Source organism: Trichosurus vulpecula, chromosome 3 (assembly GCF_011100635.1).
Source record: "Trichosurus vulpecula isolate mTriVul1 chromosome 3, mTriVul1.pri, whole genome shotgun sequence".
NCBI lineage: Eukaryota > Metazoa > Chordata > Mammalia > Diprotodontia > Phalangeridae > Trichosurus > Trichosurus vulpecula.
Window position 1 is genome coordinate 307736593 of NC_050575.1, and position 20980 is coordinate 307757572.

At 35.2% G+C, this 20980-nt stretch overlaps 1 protein-coding gene across 1 annotated transcript in view; it reads right to left on the reverse strand.

Moving 5' to 3' along the window:
* Window positions 1-20980, reverse strand: part of KCNU1 (potassium calcium-activated channel subfamily U member 1) — a gene marked incomplete at its 5' end in the record, with an annotated part of 434479 nt that overhangs the window by 97163 nt on the left and 316336 nt on the right. The window contains 2 exon segments of the mRNA XM_036750000.1: window positions 2263-2402; window positions 4532-4596. Coding sequence (XP_036605895.1) covers window positions 2263-2402; window positions 4532-4596 — 205 coding nt within the window.

Below are 20980 nucleotides of genomic sequence, written 5' to 3' on the forward strand. Positions count from 1 at the left end.
CAAGCCCAAATCCTGTTGACAAATAATAGTGGTTGGGGTGGGGAAGGGGATACACAAGATAGTGTAGGGAGGGCAACATGTAACAGAAGCAATGCTACAATCTGACCAACTGAAGCAAGCTGTTCCTTGGGGGTTTGTTTATTAGCTATTTCCAAGGAAGAGGAATAAATGGTTTAGACACAAGTTTCACTCCTTATCTCCTTTTACATGAGTATTTCCTGGAAACAGCTAGCTTAGCCTGTAATCCTGTTCTTGTGATACCAGCTCCATTTATAGTACCATGCCTTGAGTGGTGTGTGTGAGGGGGCTCCATAAGGTAGTATTCATTGTCACAGCAGGAAATCTCGGGTGGAAGCCAATTCTCTAGATAGAAAGTAGGCTCAGTTCCTTCACTAAAAGGTATTTATGTGATTCTTTGCAAACTTTGTTTTTAACATTATACTATGGTCTTATTATCCTTGGGTTGATTAATTGCTAGAGGAATATGTTGAAAGGCAGAAATTTTGTGCATCAGAATAATAGCTATTGGAGAACGAATGGAGGGATACTTTGGCCTTACATTTAAGGCACGTTATTGCCCTCAACAGGGCAACTAGATGGCATAATGGATAGAACACTGAGCTTAGAACCAGGAAGACCCATGTCTCTGAGTTCAAATCTGGCCTCAGTCACATATTAGCTATGTGATTCTGGGAAAGTCACTTGGCCCTGTTTGCCTCATTTTTCTCATCTGTAAAATGAGATCGAGAAGGAAACGTCAAGCCACTCCAGGATCTTTGCCAAGAAAACCCCAAATGGGGTCACAAAGAGTTAGACATGACTGAAATGACTCAACAATGATAAACAATTACCCTTAAAGTCGTATGTTGGTTTATAGGATTTACAGCTAGAAGGGGATTTAAGCACAATGTAGTTCAAACTTCTCATACTGCAGATGAGGAAATCAAGGCCCAGAGATGGCATGTGAATGATTCAAGATCATTTAGGTAGGAAATAGCCATTCCAATGTTGGACCCTGGTCTTTTGACACTAAATCCTTTTGCTTTTCCTTTACAGTATCATGTCTACTATGAACTAAGTTTTGTTCTTGCAAGGTTTGACCATCAAGAAATCAACAAGCCCTTGAAAAGTATTTAATAGCTATGATTTGAGGAGCTTTTATAAGGAAAAGAGAGAAAGGCAGAAGTGACAGTCTAAGATTGTGTTGGGTTGAACTGTGTTGTGTTTTGCCATCTTCAAGGGTTAGAATACACAAGTGGCATGGTTTAATCAAAGGAGCTTGAAATTTTCAAGTGAGAGACATGAGTCCTCTTCCGAGTTCTGTCATCTAATAGCTGTGTGACTTTTGCCAAGTCCTAGGCCTCACCTTATAGAGGAAAGGACAATTGATTTGGTGCCAAAAGACCAGATCCAGTACTGAATCTGCTACTTCTTATCTACACGACCTAGAACAAATCACATTACAATGCTGGATTCCTCACTTAAAGAATGAGGAGTTTGGACTTAGCTTTTTCCATTATCTGGTTACCTCTCTTGTCACCATCTTGGGCTTCAGTCATTCTCAGCTTTATAAAGAATATGTTGGAATAAATAATCTCTAAGTGCCTTCCTAGCACCCAATCCCCTGATCCTATGATTTCTAAGGTCTTTAGAAAAAGTTCTAATGACTATAACTTTCCTTCAACATTGTTATTTATTCTACATGTTTTTGAAAAGGACCAATGGTTTCATCAATTTAAGGAGCTACTTTCAAAGAACCTCCTTTGCCAATGAAGATCAACAGTTTCTCTGCAACTCAAAAACTTAGAAAGTTGCCAGACCAACCCATTAAGAGACTGAATGACGAGGATTTGATCACATAGCCAATTGATAAGAGGGACTTAATATCAAGTCTTCCTGACTTCAAGACCAGATCCATTATATAACATTGACTCCCAGCTCCATGACAGTTGTATAGTTTTCTAACTATAGCCTTTAAGGTAACATTTAAAAAATGATTCTGTGGTATAATGTAGTATTATGGCAAACCACTAGGCTTTTGCGTGCCTCTGTTTTCTTGTCTATGCAATGGATATACCTTCTCTATCCCAACCCCATAGGGTTGATATAAGAATCTAAAGGGGCAAAGTATATGAATATACTTTGGTAACTTTACCAGTGCTTTACTTTCATGTTTACTTTCACGATTGCTTTATAATTCCCTGATCACCTAACTCCCAAGCTCTAAAGGGTTTCCAATGTAACCTTCAATGTCACACTTACCGTGGCCAAAAGGGAATCCAAACATTTATCTGAAAAGACAGCACCTGTAGAGAAGGAGGTACTGAGGAGCAGGCTGTTTTCTGAGAGACCAGTATGTATTCCACCAAGTTGCTCAATAAAATGAACGTTGGAAGAATATTCTGCAAGGCAAGTAGACAAAAAGAACATGAGAGGAGGCTAAGCTTAGGAAGAGAAGAATTGACTCAGGAGCACCAATGTCTACGTCATCCTTCTAAATGCAATCTACATCCCTTAATCCCTTTTGTTTGTATAAATGTATGTGTATGTGTGTGTGTGTGTGTGTGTGTGTGTGTGTGTGTGTGTGTGTATGCACACTCACACATATATGGGGGTAGCTTGGTGGTGCAGTGATTGTGTGCTGGGTTTGGAGTCAGGAAGACTCATCTTCCTGAGTTCAAATCTAGCCGCAGACACTTACTTAGTTGTTTGACCCTAGGCAAGTCACTTAACCTTGTTTGCCTCAGTTTCCTCATCTGTAAAATGAGCTAGAGAAGGAAATGGTAAACTACTCCAGTGTCTTTGCCAAGAAAACACCAAATGAAGTTACAAAGAGTCAGACATGACTGAAACAACTGAATAACAACACTCACATATATTTATATGTAAACACATGTGTATTTTATTCATATTTACATAAGTATATGCATGCACATTTATAAACTTATATGCAACACACAAACTTTCTTGTATGTTAATGTTTCTGGACTCTGAAGCACCAAAAGGTTTCCAGTCTAGCGCCCTCAATGCCCCTGGCTGTTTAGCTATGAACCACACTTCATTCCATACTCTCATGCCTGAAATCAGGCTTAGAAAACAACAGTCTATGTTTCGAGCACTGGACCAATTATAAAGCAGCTGAGAGAGAGATAGTCCTCTCAAGTTGGAGTAATTTGACAAGCATGGCCTGCTGTCAAAAGGTCTCTCATTTGCACTAGGCATTTTAGGCACTTCTGAAAACTGAATCATGAAAGGATGCTCTCTTCCTTTGGTCTCTCAATCAGTCCACCTTACAATATGCTCCCAATTAGCTTCTTTAGTTCGTATCTACCTGAGGAATAGGTCATGACACAAATGGAAATAAGAATAAAGGAAAAATTAAGAACTCCAGCAGTGAACAGCAAGAAAGTGCTTCTGTGATTAAGGGGTTTATGTGAGGAGAATGAATAGTAACAGATAATAAGCTTCTGAACTCTATCTAGGATTAGAATAGCCCAGACTCCCAGGACTTAAAGGGAATGCCATCATGATTCAGATGCACTTGGGGTTGGTATTACAGAATCACTGGCTAAGTCCTCCTCATTAATTTCTAGGACTGCCCAGAATAGCTTCAAAGCCCTACCCATTAAAGATCTTAATAATAATAACAATTATTAACATTTATATGGCACTTTAAAGTTTGCAAAGCACTTTATGTATACTATTTTCTTACTGTTATACCAGAAAATGGCATTGTGACCCCATGGATTTAGGTTATGGGTTTGATTCCAATTATATTCCCAGGCCTGATCCTGGGTAAAATTGTGAAGCAGTGGTTTGTTTTCCAAATTCCCACATCCCTCTTCTTGTCTTTTTTCTCTCATTTCCTTTTCTCTCCAATAATATTACCTCATCTTTAAACTCCACCCCAACCTCCATCAAGCTCCCAGTATTTTTAGATTGCCTAGGACTCCTATCATAGAATACATTCAAGAAACAGCATCATTCATCTCAGAAGTATTGAATTTTACTAAGAGAACCTCAATAAGTATAGACCAACAATTCAACCAAAGACACGAATCTTGAATAGCAGAATTTCAGGTCCTGGAGGACTTAGGTTAGAAGGGCTTTTGTAGGGAATGAGGCTCCTTTGAAGCACTCCTAAACTTCTTTCCATAAATGGTGACTTTTTCCAGCAACTGGGGTCTGCTCTATTATAAAGTCCCTATGTACAGAAAGATAAAAAGTTCTTTTTACTTGAAGCAGGAAAAGCCATACCATGCAGATGTTGACCTTATCTCACAACATCAGATTTATAATGGGCTTTTCCTAGATAATGTCACCAAAGTTCTAAAAGCTCACTTTGCCCCACTGCCTCCTTTCACATTCACAGCTTCTAGAGAGACCATGAATGTTTTCTATATAGGTTATGGTTCTTTGTCTGTAAATTACAAATAGAATCCTGGACTCAATGATATAATATAATCCTTGTTCCCATTAGCTATGTGAATACCACCTCCCCTTGAACCCCCCCACCCCACCAAAAACTTACTCAGTTCAGTAATGATGGGAACCCGTCTAAATTTTTCATCAAACGATTTGTGATGTGAGGTATTTCTGTTTTCTTTAAAAACACGAAGTAAAAAAGAGAAAAGCTGGTAAATGTGAGAACAATGACTCAAAGACTCTACAAGAATGTAATTGTGCTCTACTCACCTCAGCAGTTGACCTTAATATCCCCAAATCATAGTATTCTTTGCATTTAGATTTTTTCTTCTTTTTCCCTTAGCTGTCTCTATCTCTCTGTCTGTCTGTCTCTCTTTCTCTTTTATTGTTGCACCTTCTTTGTAAGGTGCATTTATTTAGTTTGCACTTCCAGGGGATAAAAATAAATGGCTCTCTGGGGATTCCTTTATTCACACCATAACAAACACATTATGTTTTGTTGAATGGAAGTGCTGGGTGGCCATTGTTTTGTCAGATAGGAGCCCACCCCCTCCCAAAGCCAATTTTCCTTCAAAACTTTTAATTCAGGATAGCTATGCCTAAGGATTTAAGGGTTAAATGAGCAAAAAATATGTTCCACTAATTCTGGAGAAGGAAATCTAGCTCTCTGGGAGAGGACTTGAATGGGACAAATATCATAAGTGGCTTCTGGAGATATCAGGTCACAGGACCAACTAGATGACAGAGCGCACATTTTCTTCAGTCTCTACTAAATCTCAAAAATCCTCCAAAGGGAAATTATGCACCAGAGGTAAAGCAATTGCAGTTGAATCTATAGGAAAAGAAAGTCAGAAAACTGGCTTTTTAACTGGCATATAAATAAACACTGCTGCCCTGAGGCTCTTACTCAATATCCCTCTCCCACCAACCTCTACCCTAGGGCAGAGCACATAAACTGACCCACAGGTTTGTATTTGGGACACATATAGGGATTATTCTTCTGCTACAGACTGTGAGAACATTCTTCCCCCTATCTATCCATACCTGCTTTAATAAACAACAAACATGGACTCTGCCAAGCCATGGGGAGGCAGAGGGGTGAGGCGGTGTTACTGGAGAAAATTGGGTTTCCTTCTGCCTGGGGCAACCTTTAAACTAGGGCACTCCAAAGCTGCAGACTCTACTCAGAATACCTACTCTGATCTTTCCCAAACCTACTTTAAAAAAAAAAAGAGCCAGCAACTGATTCAGCCCAACCAGAGAAGGAAAGAATAAGACAGGAGAACAGAATGGAGGCAAGGATTGTGAGAATGCTAGGTCTGAAGGAAAGGGAACTAAAGTCCAGCTGGGGGCCATTCCTGCTAACTCACCCCCAGGTGTTACTTAAGACAGGGACTGAGGTCAGTGAAAAGTAAGCCTCCAACATAGGAGAAATCTGAGGTAGCTTTTTAGTCCACTCCTAAGTTTTATACCTATCATCAAAGAGAAAGGAATCATAACATCAATGACTAGGGAATATAATGAAAAAAAGAGATAAAACAACCATAGATTTCAATAGGAATATTCAATTTAAATTTTAAAGTACAAGCAGATAAGTAAAACGAAAAGATCCTAAAACAAAGATGAGTATTAGCACTGCAAAAAAAATTATAAAATTCTCTAAATATATACTACTAGTCAATGGAAATTGAGCTAATTCAATGAAATACAGAATCCCATGGATTCCTAAGAGGATATGGAACAACAATAAGATACTCTAGTTCAAAAGAGAAATGAAAATTATAAAAGAACAATGTAGAAGGAAAAAAATATCAGAATCTACACCTTGCTGTAATATCAAATAAGTTGGGACTTTTCTACTGATTTAGAATGATAAATTAGTTAAGTGTCTTTGACTGAGCCTTACTAGGAGCAAAGCCCTAGGCCCAAACCCCTATCTACTAGGTGCTAAGCCTATGTGGGCATGAAGTCTTCAGGGTCCTAAGGGGAGTTGCTAAGACCAGAGCCAATAGAAGGAGCTTAAGTTCTGGTTGCTCAGATGATGTTAGATGATGTCCTAAGACTGTATAAAAAGAGAGAACAGAGCTATTTGCTTGAGGCATTTGCTCCTGGAGGCAGGGGACTCTGGGCAGCTGCTCCAAGAGCCTCCCTTCTCACCCAGATGTTGATGGTTTCTTGATAACTATGAATCATATTTGGTCTGTTTATAATGTATGTTTGTAATTTGTATTTGCTCTGAAGTTCAGGGTGCTGGCTTTTACCCCTGAACTAAGTGAATGGTATTTGTATGTTGGATTCAATTAAGATTGTTAACCCCTTAATGTTGCTTTCCTTAGTAAAGCAGATTAAAAGAACCCGTGTTGGCAGCATTCTTGTTGTTGGGCTTGTGTTGGTCTTTCACCCCCACAGCAGCTGGTAGCTAAATTGCTGCAACACTTGCACAGAAGAAATAATTATCAGGTAGAAAATTTGTTTCTCTAAAGAAATGAAAGAAAAAAACAACAGATTTAGAATAGAAATACACAACAATGAAGGAAATCTGGAGAAAAAAGAAAAAGTCAACAGTGTAAAAGAACACATTATCTCTACGTATAATAAAAAGAACAAAGAAATTTAAAGATCATAGATCTCCCAGGAGAACATGACAAAAACAAAACAACAACAAAAAAAAAAAACAAGCAAAGAAAAAGCTGAATGCAACAGTACAGAAAATAACATAAGAAAATTGTTCAAAACTTCTGAATACAGCAAACAAAATACTAATAAAAACAATCCACAAATTGCCTTTAGGAAATGAAACAAAAGCCTACACTTCAAACTGAAAGATACAAGGTGGTTCAATTTAACAATTTCTTCTAATAAAAAAGGGAATTTAATAATACATTCATTTGTATTCCCTGAAAAGCAGCAGAAGGGAACAGTAATATATTCCTAAAAGCAAAGGAGTGCAAGATGTAAGCCAAAATGACATCCCTTACAAACCTGAACCAAATTGCCAATGGAAAACAAACAAATAATAAATATTCAACAAAAGGAAGGCATGACAGACATTACCGCAATAGAGAAACAAAACAAAAGAGATGTCAGCAGGATATTGAACTTGCAAATACTACACAACAGAAACATAGGAAATGTAAATAAATATGAGAAAATCACAAATGATGAAATAAATCTTCCCATCTCTAGAGATTTTTTTAAATAGAAAAACTTGACCTATGGAGTTAAAAAGAGTGACTTTTTTGTGATTTTTTTTTTGTTTTAGTACAAAAGCAGGAGAGATAAAGATGAAGGCAGAATTTAAGGAAACATAAAATAAGATACTAAAGAAGCACATCTGAGACACCATGGCCTAGATCCTACAAATCATGAATGTACAACCTGTGCAACAGGTAAATTTTTTAAAAAGGCAGGAGTTGCAGTCATGCTTTCAGATAAGACAAAAATAAAAATTCACACTATAAACAAATAAACAAGGAAATTCATTATGCTTAAAGAAATCATTAGATATTATTGAATCAACATAAATATAAAATTTGTATGTTCTAAAATACATAGCATCAAATTCATGAATAATCAGCCAAACTACAAAAAGATATAGATAATACAAGTATAACAGGAAACTTTAATGTTCCCCTCTCAGAGATAAACAAATCTAACAGAAAAATAATCAAAAAGGAAAATGTTGAATTTGACTTATTGTAGAATTTAAGGCTAAATGATGTATGCAACCTTCTGAATATAGCCACTAAAGAACACACTTATTTCACAACAAGACTTGATAATTTAACAAATATAGGCCATTTATTGGGGAACAGAGCAATTACAGAAAAATGTAACATTAAACACATCATGACAGGTCATAATTCAATGAAATAATAATCAAATCAGGATTATCTCAACGCACAAAAAAGATGACAAGGTCCTAATACTCCCTGCAAATTATAGGCATAAAGATTTTTTTTAAATTAAAATGAAACTCATCTATCTAAAAATAAAAGTTAGTATTATATGTAGTGGAGGAAAATTAGAAGCTTTCCCAATAGAGTGAGTCAAAGACATCCCCTTTCTCCTCAATTATTTTGTATGGTTGTAGAAATTCTATTAATAGGAAATTCTATTAATAGGAAAATGAAAAAAATTAATTTGTAAATATAGGTGAAGATGAAACAAAACACAATCACAGGATGATTTAGTTAGAAAGTTTTAGGGAACTAGCAATGAACCTAACTGTGATAATAACTTCAGGAAAGTTACAGCCTCCAAAATAAATGTATAAAAATAAGCCACATTTCTAATAATAAAATCCAGGAGATAATAAAGGCAAATGTAAGTACCATTCAAAATAACTACAAAATACATATAATATTTTAGAGTTAATTTACCAAAACATAATCAATGTCAATAAAGATTCTATGAGAAATACATTCTTGAAGACATAAGAAAAAAATAATTAGAATAGAGAATATTCAGTGCTCATGGATGGGCTATGCCAATGTAACAAAGATGATGATATAATGAAACTTAATTTACATATTTGGTCTTCTGCCAATGAAAATAATAGAGGATATTTTACGGAACAGATATAATAAAAACAGAATTCATTTGGAATAACAAAAGACCTAGAATATTAAGTGAGAAATTACAAAAGATAAAAATGAAGAGACAATTTTCAGATGTCATTCTACATTAAAGGCAGCAATAATCAAATCCATTTGGTACTCATTAAATATAGATGAGTACATCAGTAGAATATAATAAAAAAGATGAATCATAAATAAATTCATAATTCAGTGTTTGATAAATCTGTAAATATAAATTACTTAGGGAAAAACTGCCTATTTGGTAAGAACTATTTGGAAAACTGAAAAAGAACTTCAAAAATTTAAGGTTAATATATTATATAATTTTCCACAATAAATTCAAAATAGATATCTTACCTGAATATTGAAGATCATGATATTAACAAATAATAAAAAAGGGAGAAGCAAATCATACACCTTCCATAGCTATGGATAGAGAAATTCCTAACCAAGCAAGGGAAAGATACAATTATGGAAAGATACTGTGACTGGATCACAATTTGATTGACCTTCTGATTAAAACTAAACAAATATTTTCATTACTTCTGTCTCAAAATCAAAGGAACAGGGGGATATGACTATAAAATGAAGTCTAGTGAAGAAAATATACCAGTCCCCTTTAGAGGTCCTCCAAAGATTCAAGGACTGGGATGGGTCTAGAGTGAGATGTCTTAATCCAATTTTGAGAGTCTATAAGCCAGAGTAGCTGAATCCTGCTTGAAGGCTATATCTGGTATGTATATAGTTTACATGTTGTTTTCTCCAGTAAAATATAAGCTCTTTGAAGGCAGTAGTTATGCTTTTTGTCCTTTTTTGCCTTTCCAGTGCTTAACATAGTGTCTGGCACAGAGTAAAGTTGTTTTGTTTTAACAATTTTTTTTTTAATTTTTGAGTTCCAAACTTTCTCTTTCCCTGCCACATCCATAGAGAAGGCAAGAAATACGGCATCAATTATACATGCAAAATCATGCAAAATATATTTCCACGTTAGCCATCTTACAAAAATGTAAAGCAAGAAATATAAAGAAAATGGAAAATGAAAAAAGTATGTTACAATCTACACTTAGAGTTCATCGATTCTCTATCTAGAGGTGGACAGCATTTTCATGATGGGTCCTTTTGAATTGTCTTGGATTATTTTATTCATCAGAGTATCTAAGTCTTTCACAGTTGATCATTGTTAAAATATTGATGTTATTACATACACTATTTTCCTGGTTCTGCTCATATCACTTTGTATCAGTTTGTGTAAGTTTTTTTTAGGTTTTTCTGAAATCATCCTGCTCATCATTTCTTTTTTAAAAATTAATTGATTGATTGATTTATTGATGGATTTTTAGTTTTCAATATTCACTTTTATAAGATTTTGAGTTCCAAATTTTCCCCCTCTCCTCTCCTCCTCCCCAAGACAGCATGCAAATTGATATAGGCTATGCATGTACAATCATATTAAACATATTTCCACATTAGTCATGTTGTGAAAGAAGAATCAGAGCAAAAGGAAAAATCATGAGAAAGAAAAAAAAGAGAAAATAATATGCTTTGATTTGTATTCAGAGTCCATAGTTCTTTCCCTGGATGTGGACAGCACCTTCCATCATGAGTCCTTGGAAATGTCCTAGATCACTCCACTGCTGAGAAGAGCCAGGTTTAACAAAGTCTGTCATTGCACAATGTTGTCACTATGTACAATGTTCTCCCGGTTCTGCTCACTTCACTCAGCATCAGTTCATGTAAGACTTTCTAATGTTTTCTAAAATTCACCTACTCACCATTTTTTAATGAAACAGTAGTATTCCATTCATATACCAAAAGTTGTTCAGCCATTCCCCAACTGATGGGCATCCCTCAATTTCCAAATTTTTGCTATCACCTAAAGAGCTGCTATAAATATTTTTGTCCATGTGGGTCCTTTCCCCTTTTTTATGATCTCTTTTCAATGCCAACCTAGTAGTGGTATTGCTGGATCATAGGGTATGTGCAGTTTTATAGCCCTTCAGGCATTGTTCCAAATAGCTCTCGGGAATGGTTGGAGCAGTTCACAACTCCAATTGCAGTGTTGCAATTTTCCCATATCTTCTCCAGCATTTATCATTTTCCTGTTTTGCTATGTTAGCAATTCTGATAGGTATGATGTGGTACCTCAGAGTTGTTTTAATTTGCGTTTATCTAATTAATAGTGATTTAGAGCATTTTTTCATATGACTATAGATAGCTTTAATTTTTTTCATTTGAAAACCACCTGTTCGTATCCTTTGGCCATTTATCAATTAAGGAATGATTAGTATTTTTATAAAATTGCATCAGTTTTCTATATATTTTAGAAATGAGTAATTTATCTGCTGCTCATCATTTCTTAAAGCACAATAGCATTCCATTACAATCATATACCAAAACTTATTTAACCCTTTTCCAATTGATGGGCATTCCCTCAATTTCCAATTCTTTGCTACTACAAAAGTGTTGCTATAAATATTTCTGTACATACAAAACATTCCCCCCTTTTTTATTTCTTTGGGACCAAGATCTAGTAGTGGTGTGGCTGGGTAAAAGGATATGCACAGTTTTAAAGCCCTTTGGACATAGTTTGAAATTATTCTCCAGAATGATTGGACTAGTTCACAACTCTACTAATAATACATTAATATACTCCACCCCGCCCCCCATAAATACAATTCTCCTCCAGGACTTATGTAGTATTAATCTGATCAAAGATCTTCCCCACCCACTCAATAGGGCTCAAGTAGGCCTAGGTGGGAAGGCCTGATTATATCTTTGTTCATAAGTAGGCCCCAAACCCCTACTTACTAGGTGCTAAGTTGATGTGGGGTGAGAAGCCTTCAGGACCCTAAGGGGAGTTGGTAAGAGCAGATCCAATGGTATGTTACCTGAGTTCTAGTCAATCAGATGACTTTCTAGTCAATTAGATAAAAAGAGAGCCCAGAACTGGGAACAACACAACAAAACTGGGAGTAGCAGGGCTGAGAGAGGTAGGATTCAGAAGTAGCCTAGAGTGCAGAGCGGAGAGCGCTAAACAAGAGAGAGTTGTGGAGATCAAGGAAATTGGAGTCAGCAGAGCTGCAGGAGAGTGCTGAGCAGAGAGTTAGGATTCCTGAGTAATCTTTTTATAGGGAGGCCCCAGCATTGAGGGGAAGCTACACTGTGGTTTGGTTCTTTGCTATAATATTTTGTTATAGTTTCCTTGTTACTATAGTGAGGTGGGTGTATTGGTTTTGGAATATTATTGCTATGACATCAAATTGGGGGCATTGGTCCTTGAATCTGATCCTCTGGAGTCTAAATAAATGTTATACTTCCTCTGCCTTCTTAGAGAATTCTATATACTTCGCAATTCTGAACCATTCAGGCATGTTGATGGTCCTCTCTGAGGTCATGAATTTTGCCTTACTGCTATAACTTATTATTTTCCTTTTCTTTGTTATGTTAGCCAATCTTATAGGTATGAGATGGTATCTCAGAGTTGTTTTAATTTGCATTTCTCTAATCAATCTCTAGGGATTTGGTGCATTTCTCAAATGACTTTTTTTTTCCTGAAAACTTCCTGTTCATATCCCTTGATCATTCATCAATTGGAGAATGAATCTTATTTTTCATAAATTTGGCTCAATTCTGTGTATTTTTGAGAAATGAGGCCTTTATCAGAGAAACTTGCTGTAATTTCCACCCCCACCCTCCCACTCCCACTTTCTTGTTTTCTTTCTTATTTTGATTACATTGCTTTGGTTTTTAGTTTCATGTAATAAAAATTATCCATTTTACTTTCCTAACCCATTCTATCTCTTGAAATCTTACCTTACACATAGATTTGATGGGCAAACTTTCCCATACTCCACTAATTTACCTTTATGTCCAAAATGTTTATTGATTTTGACCTTATTTTGGTATATGATGTGAGATGTTGGTGTATGTCTATTTTCTGCTAAACCACTTTCCAGTTTTCCCGGCAATTTTTGTCAAATGGTGATTTCTTGCCATGAAAGCTTGGATTTTGGGTTTTATAAAAAAAACAAAATTACTATTAGTCATTTACTACTGTGTATTGTATATCTAATCTATTCCACTGATCCACCACTTTATTTCCTAGTGAGTATTAGATTGTTTTGATGATCATTGTTGCTGTTGTTCAGTCTGACTTTTTGTGTCTCCATGGATGTTGCCACATCAGGTGCTTATATCCTCTACTATCTCCCAAAGTCTGTCCATATTTGTTGCTTCTATGGCACCATCCATTTCATCTTCTGCTATCCCTTTCTCTCTTTGCCTTTAGTCTTTCCCAAAATCAATTTTCTATTGAGTTTTGTCTTCTTATATGGTCAAAGTATTTAAGCTTCAGTATTTGTCCTTCCAATGAGTCGTCTGAATTAAATTCTTTAAGTCATGACTGATTTGATTTCTTAGCTCTCCAAGGAACTCTCAAAAGTCTCCTCCAAAATCACAATTCAATAGCAATGATTCTGTGGTGCTTAGCTGTCCTTATAGTCCAACTATCATAGCCATATGTTACCACTGGAAAAACAATAGTTTTGACCATACAGACTACTGTGAGTAAGGTGATATCTCTCACTTTTTGGTATGCTATCCAGATTTCTGTGGTTTTCCTTCCAAGGAACAAGCATCTTTTAATTTCATGGCTTCACTCTCTGTTTCCAGTGATGTTTTAGCCTAAGAATATAAAATCTAACACTGCCTCCATTTCTTCTCATTCTGTTTGCCAGGAAGTGGTGGGACTAGTTGCCAAAATTTTTTTATATTAAGTTTCAAGCCATTTTTACACTCTCCTCTTTTACCCTCATCAAGAAGCTATTTAAATCTTCTTCACCTTAATGCATCAGACTGGTATTTTCTGCACATATGAGATTGTTGATGTATCTCTACAACCATAATTCCAGGTTTTGATTCATTCAGCCTGGCATTTCTCATTATATACTCTGCATGTAAGTTAAATAAATAAGGGGACAATATACAGCCTTGTTGTACTCTTTTCCAGTCTTAAATCAATCAGTTATTCCATGTTTGGTTCTAACTATTGGTTCTTGACCTGTGTACAGGTTCCTCAGGAGATGAGATGATCTAGTACTCTCATCTCTTTGAGGACCTGCCACATTATTTTTGTGAAAGGTTTTAGTTTAGTCAGTGAAACAGAAGTAGATGTATTAATGGATCTCCTTTGTTTTCTCCATAATCCAGTGAATGTTGGCAATATGGTTTCTAGTTCCTCTGCCTCTTTGAAAACCTCTGGTGATTCTCAGTTCACGTATTGCTGACACCTAGCTTGCAGAATCTTAAGCATAACTTAGCTGACATGTGAAATGAGTGCAATTGTTTAGGAATCTGAATATTCTTGGCATTGCTCTTCTTTAAGATTGGGATGTAAACTGATCTTTTCCAATCCAGTGGGCACCATTGAATTTTCCAAATTTGCTGGCATATTGAGTACAACACTTTAACAGCATCATCTTTTAGGATTTTAAAGAGGTCAGCTGGAATTCCATCACTTCCACTCATCTTGTTAGAGATGCCTCCTAAGACCCACTTGATGTCATTCTCCAGGATGCTTAGCTCTAGATTAGTAATAACACTGTCTTGGTTATCAGTGATGTTAAGATCTTTCTTGTATAGTTCTTTTGTATATATACTCTTGCCACCTTTTAATATCTCCTACTTCTGTTAAGTCCCATTTTTTCTTTTATCATGCTCATTTTTCCATGAAAAGTTCTCTTGATATCTCTAATTTTCTTGAAGAGATGTTTTGTCTTTCCCAGTCTATTGTTTTCTCCTATTTCTTTGCATTGCTTATTCAAGAAAACCTTATCTCTTTTGGCTATTCCATGGGATTCTGTACTCAGTTGGATATGTTTTTCCTTTTCTCCTTTACTTTTCACTTTCCTATTTTCCTCAGCTAGTTATACAGTCTCATCAGACAAACATTTTGCTTTTTTGCTCTTCTTTTTCTTTGGAATGTTTTTGTCATTGCCTCCTGTCTACTATTGCAACCTTTTGTTCATAGTTTTTCAGGAACTATCTACTAGATCTAATCCATTAAATCTATTGTATTTCACATTCATAAGGGATGTTATTCATATGCAGTATTTTCATATTTTGTCTCATTGTTGTCATCCTCTTGAATCAAATTTTTGATGGTTTCTATGATTTGCTTTTTGACCCTCTCATTCTTTGGAATTAGATTATTTATTTTCCAATTAATTTTTAATTTATGCTTCCATGGCCCTTTATTGAATGTAATTTATATTGCATTATGGTCTGAAAGGGGTGCATTTAATGTTTCTGCTTTTCTGCATTTGTGATGTTTTCATACTCTAATACATGGTCAATTCTTATAAAATGCAGGTACAGCAGAGAAAAAGGTATACTCCTTTCCATTCCAATTTATTTTTTCCAGTAGTCTATCATATATAACTTTTCAAAGATTCTCCTTAATCTCTTTGTAATTTATTTTAATGTTAGATTTATTCTAGCTGTAAGTGGGGAAAGTTGAGGTCCCTCACTCTTATGGTTTAATGTCTGTTTCCTCTTGTATGTCACTTAACTGTTCCTTCAAGAATTTAGATGCTATGCTATTTAGTGCATATATGTTTAGCATTGATATTACTTAATTTTCATGGTATCTTTTCACAACATATAGTTTCACTGCTTATATATTTAAAATAGCTCTATTTTTGCTTTTGGTTTTTCTGAGATCATGATTGTTATCCTAATCTTTAAATCTCTGATTTACCCTGTGATTCTAGGATATAAGGGAAATTTTCCTTTATAATTTCTTGAAATATGATTATCCAGGCTCTTTCTTTGATCATAGTTTTCTGGTAGTACAATAATTATTAAATTATCCCTCCTTGTCCAGCCAGTTGTACTTTCCCAACGAGATATTTCATATTTTATACTTTTTTTCATTCTTTTTACTATTTTATTATTTCTTGATGTTTTATGGAGTCATTAATTTACACTTGCTACATTTTAATTTTTAAGAAATTATTCTTTTTACAGGGAACTGAGCCAAATTTAAAGGAATACAAGTCATTCCCCAATTGATAAATGGTCAAAGGATATGAACAGGCAGTTTTCAGAGGAAGAAATTAAAGATATCTATAGGCATATGAAATAATGCTCTAAATCACTACTGATTAGAGAAATGCAAATCACAACAACTCTTAAGTACCACATTTCTCCTGTTAGATTGGCTAACATGACAAAACAGGAAAATGATAAATGCTGGAGAGGATGTGGGAAAATTGGAATGCTGTTACATTGATGGTGGAGTTGTAAACTGATCCAGCCAGTCTGGAGAGCACTTTGGAACTATGCCCAAAGGGCTATAAAAATGTGCTTACCCTTTGACCCAGCAATATCACTTGTAGGGCTGTATCCCAAAGAGATCACACAAATGGGAAAGGGACCCATATGTACAAAAATATTTATAGTGGCTCTTTTTCTGGTAGCAAACAATTGGAAATCAAGGGAATGCCCATCAATTGGGGAATGGCTGAACAAGTTGTGGTATATGAATGTAATGGAATACTATTGTGCTATAAGAAATGGGGAAGATGCAGACTTCATAATAACCTGGAAAAACCTACATGATATAATGCTGAATGAGCAGAGCAGAACCAGGAGAATATTATACAGAACCACAGATATGTTGATTCTGTGATGACTAACCTTGATAGACTTGGCTCTTCTCAGCCATACAAGGTTTAAATATAACTCCAAAGAACTCATGATGGAGAGAGCTATCTACATCCAGAGAAAGAACTGTGGAGTCTGAGTGGATTGAGGCAAACTATTTGCTCTCCTTTTTTTTCTTTTGTTTTTTTCTTTTTTGTTTTTGTTTCTTTTTTCTCATGATTCATTCCATTGGTCATACCTCTTCTTTACAGCTTGACTATTGTGTAAATAAGTTTAATGTGAAGTTATATGTAGAAGATATATTGGATTCCATGCCATCTTGGGGAGGGAGGGGGTAGGGGAGGGTAAGAAAACCTGGAACTCAAAATCATGTGGAACTGAGTGTTGTAAACTAAAAATAAAAAATCTTAATTTTTTTAAAAAATTACTTTTTCCTATTAAAAACATTAGAGAGCATAGGAATAAATGGAGCTCTCCTTACAATGATAAGCAGTATCTGTCTAAAACCATCAGCAAACATTATTTACGATGGGGGTAAGCTAGAACCCTTCTCAATAAGATCAGAGTTGAAGGAAGGATGCCCATTATCATTACTATGATTCGATATTGAATTAGCAGCGTTAGTTACAGCAATAAAAGACAAAAAAGGAATAGAAAGAATTAGAATAGGCAATGAGGAAACAAAGCTATCACTCTTTGCAGATGATATGATGGTATGCTTGGAGAATCCTTGAGAAGCCACTAAAAAACCCATATGAAATAACAACTTTAGCAAAGTTCCAGAATATAAAATAAACCCACATAAATCATCAGCATTTCTATATATATTACCAAAATGTTCAGCAGAAGAGAAAGAAAGATAAAGCCCACTTAAAATAACTGTAGAGAATATCAAATACTTGGGAATCTACCTGCCAGGAGGAACCCAGGAACTATTCAAACACAATTATGGGACACATTTCAAACAAATATTGTCAGGTCTAAACAACTGGAAAAATATTAACTGCTCATGTGTTGGCTGAGCCAATATAAAAAAAATATCAATTCTACCTAATTTAGTGCCATAACAATCAAATTACCAATAACTTATTTTATAAAACTAGAAAAAAAAACAATAAAATTCATCCAAAAGAAGAAAAGGTCAAGAATATCAAAGGAATTAATGGAAAAAATGTGAAGGAAGGTGATATAGTTGTACCACATCTTAAACTATATTTTAAAATGGTAATCATTGGAACAATATGGTAAAGACTGGTTAAGAAATAGAATGGTGGATCAGTGGGATAGACTAGGCACACAAGAAACAATACTAAATGACTATAGTAATCTAGTATCTGATAAAACCAAAGACCCAGGCTTTTGGGACAGGAACTCACTATTTGACAAAAACTTTTGGGAAAACTGGAAAATAGTATGGCAGAAACTAGGTATAGAACAACAGCTTACACCCTATACCAAGACAATGCCAAAATGCGTACACGGCTTAAACATAAAGGGTGATATGATAAACAAATTAGATGAGCAAGAAATAGTTTACCTGTGAGATCTATGGAGAAGGGAAGAACTTATGAAAAGAGATAAGAACATTATGAGATATGAAATGGTTAATTTTGATTATGTTAAATTAAAAAGATTTTGCACAAACAAAACCAATGCAACCAAGGTTAGAAGGAAAGCAGAAAGCTAGAAAACAATTTTTAGAGGAGGAATTTGCTATAAAGGCTTCATTTCTCAAATATGTAAAGAAATGAGTCAAACTTATAAGAATATGACTCATTCCCCAATTGCTAAATGGTCAAAGCATATGAACAATCAGTTTTAGGATGAAGAAATAAAAGCTATTTACAGTCATAAAAGTGCTCTAAATCATTATTGAGTAGAGAAATGTAAATTAAAACAACTCTGAGGTGCCACCTTAAACCTATAAAATTGTCTAATATGACAGAAAAATAAAATGGTAAATGTTGCAGAGGATGTTGGAAAATTGGGACAATAATGCATTGTTGGTAGAGTTTTGAATTCATCTAACCATTTTGGAGAGCAATTTGGAGTTATGCACAAATGGCTGTAAAACTGGGTATACTCTCTGATCCAGCAATACTACTACTAGGTCAGTATCCCAAAGAGCTTTTTTTTTTTAAATAAAAGGACCTGTTTCTACAGAAATATTTGTAGCAACTCTTTTGGACTTGGCAAAGAGTTGTATATTCAAGGGAATGTCCATTAATTGGAGAATGTCTGAACAAGGTGTAGTAGGTGATTGTACTTGAATATTATTGTGCTATAAGAAATGATGAGCAGGATGATTTCAGAAAAACCTGGAAAGACTTACACAAACTGATGCAATGTAGAGTGAGCAGAATCAGGAGAACATTTTACACAGTAAGAACAATATTGTATGATGATCAACTGTGAATGACAGCTATTTTCAGCAATACAATGATCAATACAGTTCCAAGGGACTCACTATGTATAGTGCTATCCACAGCCAGAGAAAGAACTAATGGAGTCTGAATGAAGATGAAAGCATGCTATTTTTCATTATTTGCATGTTTTTTTCTTTTGTTTTGTTTTTTGGGTCTGTATACTTTTTTTACAATATGACTAATATGAAAACATATTTTGCATGATTGCACATGTATAACCTATATCCAACTGCTTACTGTCTCAGAAGGGGGGATAGAGGGAGCAGAGAAGGAATAGAGAGAATTTGAAATTCCAAACTTTTAAAAATCAATGTTAAAAATTATCTTTACCTGTAAAATAAAATATTATTAAATATAAAAAATGAAAAAATAAAAAAAGTTATTCTCAGAGCTCTTGTGCCTCTTTTTACTGTTTGACCAATTCTGTTTTTTTAAGGAGTTAGTTTAATTAGTGAAGATTTGTACCTATTTTTCCATGTGACCAATTTTGTTTTTTTTTAATATTTGTTTTTAATTTATTTAATATATTTAATTTTCAGCATTGATTTTCACAAAAGTTTGAATTACAAATTTTTCCCCCATTTCTACCCTCCCCCCACTCCAAGATGGCGTATATTCTGGTTGCCCTGTTTCCCAGTCAGCCCTCTCATCTGTCACCCCACTCCCCTCCCATCCCCCTTTCCCTTCTTCTCTTGTAGGGAAAGATAAATTTCTATGCCCCATTGCCTGTGTATCTTATTTCCTAGTTACATGCAAAAACTTTTTTTGTCATCATTGTTTGTGAACATCTGTTTTTAAAACTTTGAGTTCCAAATTCTCTCCCCTCTTCCCTCCCCACCCACCCTCCCAAAGAAGGCAAGCAATTCAACATAGGCCACATGCGTATCATTATGTAAAACCCTTCCACAAGACTCATGTTGTGAAAGATTATTTTCTCCCTTGACCCTGTCCCTTTTCGAAAATGTTTGTTTTTGATTACTTCCTCCCCCTGTCTGTCCTCCCTTTGATCATTCCCCCCATTTTTATCTTCTTCCTCCTTCTTTCCTGTGGGGTAAGATACCCGATTGAGTGTGTATGGTATTCCCTCCTCAGGTCAAATCCGATGAGAGCAAGATTTACTCATTCCCCCTCACCTGGCCCCTCTTCCCTTCCTACAGAACCACTTTTTCTTCCAACTTTTATGTGAGATAATTTAACCCATTCTATCTCTCCCTTTCTCCCTCTCTCAATATATTCCTCTCATCCCTTAAATTGATTTTATTTTTTTAGATTTCATCCCTTCATATTCAACTCACCCTGTGCCCTTTGTGTGTGTGTGTGTGTATATATATATATACATATATATATATATATATACATATATATACCTACATAGACATATATACATAGACACATACATATGTATACATGTATACACCCATATATGTATGCATATTCCTTTCATCTACTTTGATATTGAGGTCTCATGAATCATACACATCATCTTTCTATGTAGGAATGTAAACAAAACAGTTCAACTTTAGTAAGTCCCTTATGATTTCTCTTTCTTGTTTACCTTTTCATGCTTCTTTTGATTCTTGTGTTTGAAAGTCAGATTTTCTATTCAGCTCTGGTCTTTTCACTGAGAAAGCTTGAAAGTCCTCTATTTTATTGAAAATCCATATTTTGCCTTGGAGCACGATACTCAGTTTTGCTGGGTAGGTGATTCTTGGTTTTAATCCTAGCTCCATTGACCTCCGTAATATCATATTCCAAGCCCTTCAGTCCCTTAATGTGGAAGCTGTCAGATCCTGTGTTATCCTGATTCTTTTTCCACAATATTCAAATTGTTTCTTTCTGGCTGCTTGCAGTATTTTCTCCTTGACCTGGGAGCTCTGGAATTTG